The 8001-nt window shown below is 38.5% G+C and overlaps 1 protein-coding gene across 1 annotated transcript in view; it reads left to right on the forward strand.

Moving 5' to 3' along the window:
* Positions 1-8001, forward strand: part of GRIA1 (glutamate ionotropic receptor AMPA type subunit 1) — a 112944-nt gene that overhangs the window by 88798 nt on the left and 16145 nt on the right. Inside the window, 2 exon segments of the mRNA XM_032211041.1 lie at positions 1522-1720; positions 2657-2904. Of these exon segments, the coding sequence (XP_032066932.1) occupies positions 1522-1720; positions 2657-2904 (447 nt within the window).

Here is an 8001-nt window from a genome sequence, read left to right on the forward strand (position 1 = left end):
AAATAATTAAGTGTTATGTCAAAGCACCTGGTATGCCCAAATGTGCAACACAAAAATGGTTTTCTGCATATATATCACATTTAGAAAGATAGATGCTATTTGAACTGCATCCTTTTCTCTTCCAGAGCAAATATTGGGGGGGAAAAATAGGCCCGTAATTTGCAATGCTGATTAGGGTGTATCATTAGGACTATAAGGTAGTATTCTCCACGAAGTACATTTTACTGAATTTAATAGGATTTTAGTTTTTTGAAAGATATCATAAATGACCCTACACATCATTTGGAACTCATTTTTCAACTTTCAATAAAGCTAAAGCATGCAGTGGGGTGGGGGGACAGGGAGGAACCTATGGGTGAAATTATTTTGATTTGCTGGGCTCTTTAAACATAGTATTTTTCCTTCACTTTGCCCTAGAGACAACCAACATAATGGCTGCGTCACACTTTCCCTTTCTGTAAACTGTACCTTCTGCCAGATAAAGAAGCTAGAATAAGATCTTTCCCAAATGTTAAAATATATAGGTTTCTTTCCAATAAATCTATAGAACTGTAGGCAGTTACTGGTACTTTCTTTAATGTGTGAGATTTCCACTACAAAGCAAGGAAGTTGAAATTCCACCACTCTGTTTCTTGTTTTTTTTTTAATAGACCATTCTTCTTTTTACACTATAAAGCTATCTTGTTACTCATTTTTAAATGGGTTGAGCTGAAGGCCTATAGAGATTTTTTTTCTTGCCACACATGTACATAATATAGTCTCACTTCAGTTTTACAAAGAAATTCAGTACTTCAGTCCCTGTTCTCCCTAATTTTACTTATATTAACCATATCTATTGCACTGGACAAAGAAGTAGTATCAATGTGCTAACTAAATTTCATATGTCCATAAGCATATATATGTGATATTACGTATCTCATTTTTTCTGCAACACAGAGGCAAGACTTTCATGCTGGTCAGTGCAAATGGTCTTCCTTTTATCATATTGTGATAACAAAAACCCCATTCTGTTCTTCCATTGTTTCATTTTTTGTATGATGATTTTCTGCATTTTATGATCTATCTGCAGTGGCAAATTGAGGATGATGGAGATAAATGTCAGTTAGTCTTTTTAAAAACCCTCTATTTTTCTTCCAACAATGTATTTCTTCCATGTTCTATATTAATGGTGTCCTAGTAGGTAATTGATAATAGAGAATGTATAGAGATTAAGTTATTAGTGAAGCTAACTGGCAGCTGTTAATGTAGGTCTAGCTAATTCTTCATTCTCATTTAGGCCAAGAGCTAATTGTGAATGCTGCTTACCAAGAATTCATTCATTCCTGAGTTTTATAGGTTGCAATCTAAAAGGACTGTAAATGGCTGTCGTTCCCATCTTAAAACAGGATTAACATACAAAATATAATAACAGTATAATAAAATAATTATTTCATTAGTGCTTCTGTGGAAACAGATTCTGCATATTATCCTTCTTATTTTCTTTTCTCACCGTATCTTTTGTTGCATTTTCTTTTTCGGTAGATCCCTGTCTGGACGCATAGTTGGTGGAGTTTGGTGGTTTTTTACTTTGATCATCATTTCATCTTATACAGCCAATTTAGCTGCATTTTTAACAGTAGAGAGGATGGTGTCTCCCATAGAGAGCGCAGAAGACTTGGCCAAGCAAACAGAGATTGCTTATGGGACTTTGGATGGTGGTTCTACTAAAGAATTCTTTCGGGTAAGAGAAATTAGTTCTGATTTTCATGTACAAAAGCAAGACTTGTGCTAGCCCAGGAAATATAGCCCATCTGCCAGTTACCATAAATACCCTTGAAACATGGAGTAATTATATGCTTCCACAGATTACTGAGTAATTACACTTAGCAGCATCAAAAGTAATTACCCTGTGACTTGTAGCTCAGGTTTAGAGAATAATAAATACTTAGTTAGCTCTGTAATTTAATGGCACCATTTACAATATGCAAATATATTTAAGTAATTCAACAGTGGCTTACATACCAAGCTACCAAAAGTACACTTCTTTTCTGTGGTCTAGTTTCTTCTGTCTCTCACTTCTCTCTAATGTTTCCTTCAGTCTTCCTGCTCAAGTCTGTGGATTGCAGTACAGTTCTGTTGCTTTTATTCTCAGTCCGATGAGTTTGACTAATACGGAGTCAGACTATTTCAGTGTTGTCTATTCCAAGTGGCAGTTGTTTTCCAGAAGGCTTTCCTATACCAATATCCTTTAAACACCAGAGATTTGAGGAATTCAAATTGAAACACCTGATTTTCATGCTTTCCCTTTTGCCACTAAATTACATTTCCTTTTTAGGATTAGAATTTAGCAAATGTGCTACCACTTCCAACATAATTCCTAGAATCTAGCTTTCACAAAAGCTTTTAAGTTTTAAATTATTTTTTCTTCTATCTCCCTTCTGCTTAAGGTAATTTTTATTCCATAAAATGTGCCAGTGAATGGCACCAATTCATACAATCCATCCATTTCTCTGTTCACCTCTATAAACCAGCCCCTAATTTGAGTAATATCCTTTCTTTAGCTGTGCACCGTGTAGGCACACACAGCCCAACAAATTTGTGTCTTCCTTGGTGTATGAATCTCTGCTCTGTGTATTAACGCATGCTAAGAGCAGCGGATTTATGCTATTCTGGACAGAGATCTAAAATAGCGGTTTTTGAGAAGATGTGGACGTACATGAAGTCAGCTGAGCCCTCTGTTTTCGTGCCGACAACAGAAGAGGGGATGAAGCGTGTGAGGAGATCCAAAGGGAAGTATGCCTACCTGCTAGAGTCCACCATGAATGAGTACATTGAACAGCGAAAACCATGTGACACCATGAAGGTGGGAGGTAACTTGGATTCCAAAGGCTATGGCATTGCAACGCCAAAAGGTTCACCGCTGAGGTAGGTAGATTGAATGTGTTGCTTCTTTCCCTTCATCCCCAGCAATTGATGCATCCATAAACATGCTGCTAATTTTCATTACCACAGTATAGCTAATAAAACTGGGGGCGGAAGAAAAATGGAAAAGTAATTATGAGCAGGGAAGTTTACTGCCAGACTGCTTCTAAATGGTGATAGGACTTCCAGGATTCCTGAATGCTGTAACCTCACTCCTATATTTGTTTCTTTGCTAAATGGGCCCAAACTGTAAGAACAAAAGAAATTTGTGACAACCTGGCTATTGCTTAATGGGGCATTATTTTGATATAATGTGATTGTTTTCTGGTGTGCATGCCAATCGTGTAATATATTTTATATCTCTTCTTTGGTTAAAGAGATTCTAGTATAAAAAATATTTAGGTATGTGCACGTCTGAGAAAAGAAATACAAATCTATATAGGACAACTAAATGGAAAAGCTAAGTGTTTTCCTGCTAGGTAGACAACAAATGAATGAAAGGACAATTATCTCCATTAGCTGCTGATAGAACCTAGTTAATAACATGTACTGTATGCAAAGGTTGCAAAAAAGATGTTATGTTGTCCGTAAAACTGTAGACAGAATGTAGTTCCCACAATCATAGCATACAAAATGCAAGTGGCTCAGCAAAAGAAAAGATTACAAGGATCCACCAGCCACCAAGACAGAAAAGACAATAGCTATGCAGAGAAAGTCTGTAGATAGGATTACGTAGAAGGTAGGGTTGCAGGAATCCACCAGCACTTTAGGTATGCAAAGAACACATACTGCATAGTATTAACCACAAAATATAATAATATAACAAATATGTTTGGATTTTCTCACTACAAACAAGATACTCAGTGAGAGAAAGACAAGAACTGCCAGGAAAAAAAATCAAGGTATAGATATGAGCCTGGAGATTGAACAAGGAACAAAATAGCTAGATGTGATTTGCAATGTTCATTTTCAATGTAAATCCTAAATGTATATTAAAATATTTTCTTTTTTCCTTTAAAGATGCAAATACACATAGTATACCCAACCACAGAAAGAGAAAGAAAGAAAGAAAGAGAGAGAGAAATGCTACTGTTGATTTCATCTTCTTTTTCAAAATGTCCTTCTGATATGTCAATAGAGTGGGACAGAATAATAAGTTAGACATATTTGTTCTTGATTTACTTTCCAGTTCAATAGAAGCAACCAGAAGGGAACATTTTGCTTTTCCATTAGATCTAATGGTGCTTTTTTTAATATACATATGGCCTCAGTTTCTGTCTCATTATGTTTTGTTATTTGTGGTCATTTTAACTGTTTATCTAATGCTATATACTCTTCAGACAACTTCTGGCATCTATTCCACTATCTGGAAATACTCAAGAATTGCCTCTTATTTTGTAACTGACTGACTGTTCCATCCAAGTCAGTAAAAATTTAACCATTGAAGTCAATCGGATCATAATGTTATATGTAAGGTATCCATTTTACAAATGATTCCCCAGATGTAATGGATCATTTAGGCAGAATCTATGGACATCAGTGATTATTGTTTTCAGGTCCTTCTCACATTTCTAACTAGTTTATATTAAATAATGTAATGTCCCATCATAGGATAATGTTTAAGTGCAGATTATTCATTAATTAATTAAGTTGATGTGTTAACATCTGAAGACCTAATTTCAAATTGGAATCATGAGAAATCATACAATTCAATATATGACTTTGTTGTCTTCATCCAGTATGAAAACAAGGGGCATATCTAGCACGGGAAGAGGCTGAAATAATGTATCTAATTCTATGGAAACATCCATAGCATCCTAGATGAAACCATAACTATCAAAGAGTGGCTGCATATTAAAATCTTCCCTGACTACTTCCATCATTGCAACCTCTTGGATTGCAATGGGTTCGGATTGTTTGGTCAGTGCCATTTTTCTCAAACTATCCTGGGAAATGCCTATTGTTGAAGCATTCTACTGATTCCCAACTTTTATATCATCACAAGCTACAGTTCTAGATTAAGGACTGATCAGGCTGCATGCATGAAATTTACAGATAATTCTATACCTGCTCATTTAAAAATAGGTTCTACAGCTTCTAGTTGCTTATTCTTTGGTGAGGTTTCTTCTTATTGATCTTTTTTGTCCCTCTCCATGGATCTCCTTCCCAATTGGAAATGAAGTGGCTATGAAAGACAAGGCAGCACAACCCACTCAGCATGTAGAAACAGCAAAAGAAGAGAGGAGTTACAAGCGGGGCTTTTCAAACAGCCGAACTCCTCTCCTGTCCCTTTCTTTTGCTGTTTGAACAAGCCGTTGTGCTCCCTTTTCTTTCACAGCCACCTCGTTTCCAATTGGGGGAGGGGGGAAGAAATTGATTTTTTCCGTCCCTCTCCATGGATCCCCACCCCAATTGGAAATGAGCTGGCTATGAAAGACAAGGGAGTGTGATCCACACTGCATGTACAGACAGCAAAAGAAGGAACAGGAGAGGAGTTCCACGCGGGGCTTTTCAAACAGCCAAACTCCTCTCCTGTCCCTTTCTTTTGCTGTTTGAACAAGCCGCATGGGTTGCACTCCCTTGTCCCAGCTGCCCCGCTGTTTTCCAAGGCATGGAGCGATTCCGGAGCCCATCCATCACCACCATGGAAAACATAAGCCCGCACACACAGCCAGAGGCAATGGGCAGCTGGGTCCCTCGCCCTCAGAGGGAGGAAGGGCCAGTTGGGAGAGGGGCTTTGGTCCTGCTGCCTCTGGTGGACAAAGCTTTACTGGCCTGCGGCGAAGATTCCGTCCCTCATCCCGGAGCCTTCAGAACTTGTTCTCATTCGCCCGGGCTTGTGTAGAGGCTTCACTTTCCGGGCCTGTAATTGTGCAGGCTGTGTGTGCGCACATATGTTTTCCATGGGGGTCACGGATCGGCTCTGGAGTTGCTCCACGGCGTGGGGCCGTGGCTGGAACACGAGGTACGTGAGGGGGACCAGCGAGGCCTCATCCTTCTGAAGAGTACCTGTCCCCAAAGAGGGCAGATGTGGTGGCATTGGTCTTGGGATGTTCTGCAGAGCCCCCCAGGGAAGAACGGCGCTGCCAGGTACTTTTAACCATATATTTTGCTCCTATGTCTGCAGAATGCTGCAAAAAACACTCAACAAGGTGACCACAGTGTGTTTGTGTGTGTGTGTGTGTGTGTGTGTGTGTGTGTGTGTGTGATAGAGACAGACAGACAGACAGACAGACAGAGGCACAGAGAGATGGAGGGAATGAGAGACAGACACAGAGGGAGGGAGGAGAGAGATACACAGAGAGAGAGAGACAGAGAGAGAGAATCATATAGAGAGACACAGAGGGAGGGAAGAAGGAAGGGAGGGAGAGGCAAAGAGCCACACACACACATACAGAGAGAGAGAGAGAGAGAGAGAGAGAGAGACAGACTCACACAGAGAGAGAAAGAGAAAGAGAAAAAAGGAAGAAATAAATAAAAAAGAAGAAAAAGAGTGAGAGAGATGAAAGAAAAAAAGAAAAAAGGGACTGAGAGACAAAAGGAAGGAAAGAGAGAGAGAGAGAGAGAAAGAAAGAAAGAGGAAGAGAAAGAGAAAGAGCAAGAGAAAGAAAGAAAAAGAAAGAAAGAAAGAAAGAAAGAAAGAAAGAAAGAAAGAAAGAAAGAAAGAAAACACATGGCCGGCAAGCCACACCCACCAGTTCACATGGCTGGCAAGCCACTCCCACAAAGGAGGCCACACCCATAGAGTAAGTTCCACAAATTTTTGAAACTCACCACTGGTTTGGCTTGGGGGCATGGCAGATGAAGGATACTGTAAAATCTCCATTCCCTAACCACTCCAGGGGAAGGTTACTGCAAAATCTCTATTTCCTCCTGATCAGCTGGGACTCTGGAGGCAAAGAATAGATGGAGGTGGGGCCAGTCAGAGGTGGCATTTACCAGTTCTCTGAACTACTCAAAATTTCCGCTACCGGTTCTACAGAACTGGTCAGAACCTACTGAATACCACCTCTGATCTGTATGTCATCTAGGAATTATTAGGATGTTTTGAAGCATAGATCTAAGAACTCTACTCACCAAGATTTTTAATTTTAATGATATTTGGAATCTAATTGCTAAATGTATGGATAATACTTGGCCAGAATTCTTTTGTATTAGAAAAATATCACTTCCTTCACTTTTACTTTAGCAAAGTGAAACTCTAAAAGTTTCTCACACAATGTAACCTTTATATAATGCTCTTTTGAAGTTATTACTAAATTTCTAGATATTATTAAAAGCTGGCTCAATGGAGCATTTAATTTGATTTGGAGCTATTCATTTTATTACAAAAAATAGCAAATGATTGTTGGCTATTGATCAAAATCAAGATTGACTGACTGATAGCAGAAGAGGACAAAAGCATGCAAACATCAGCAATTGAAATTACACCAAGAAGCATTCAGCATATATTGCAGTATTACTGGTCCAAAATCATAAGAGAATAATGCCATATTTATATTGGGTTGGCCAGTAATGTTGAATAGTAATGTAAACCACTTGTTGGCTGTGAATTATTATTTCAACACATTTGTACACAGAGCAGTTTTGGAATGGCTGATTTGCAAGGGGGTCTTTTGCGTCCAATTTCAGAGTAGCTGCTAAAATACACCTTAACAGGTAATCTTTGAGGGTCAGACCTGAATGTGCCACATGCAGTTATATATACATGCAAGATTGGTAGCCCAAGTATACACATGTAAGAAGCTGGAGCTTCAGATGGCTGATTAAAATACAATATATGTACAATAGTTCTTGCTCTTTCAGTGAACAGCAGCTAATAGCTATACTCTCTTCGGCTTCTCCATGGATATATGCCACATCTGCCCTTTAATTTTGTCACTATGTTTTCTTATTAATTTTATATCAAATTTACAACAATATGGAATAGGCAATATTGGGGGATCACACTAAGATAAACAGGTATTTTAACCTTAAGGGAGAGAGAAACAGCAAGATATATTCTCTAACTGGTTTTTCTTTTAAACAGGTAAACTATAAACATAGCTCCCCAGGAGTCCCATTAACCTTTATGCCAATTATCACAAAACATTTAAATGA

Source organism: Thamnophis elegans, chromosome 2 (genome assembly GCF_009769535.1).
Source record: "Thamnophis elegans isolate rThaEle1 chromosome 2, rThaEle1.pri, whole genome shotgun sequence".
Taxonomy (NCBI): domain Eukaryota; kingdom Metazoa; phylum Chordata; class Lepidosauria; order Squamata; family Colubridae; genus Thamnophis; species Thamnophis elegans.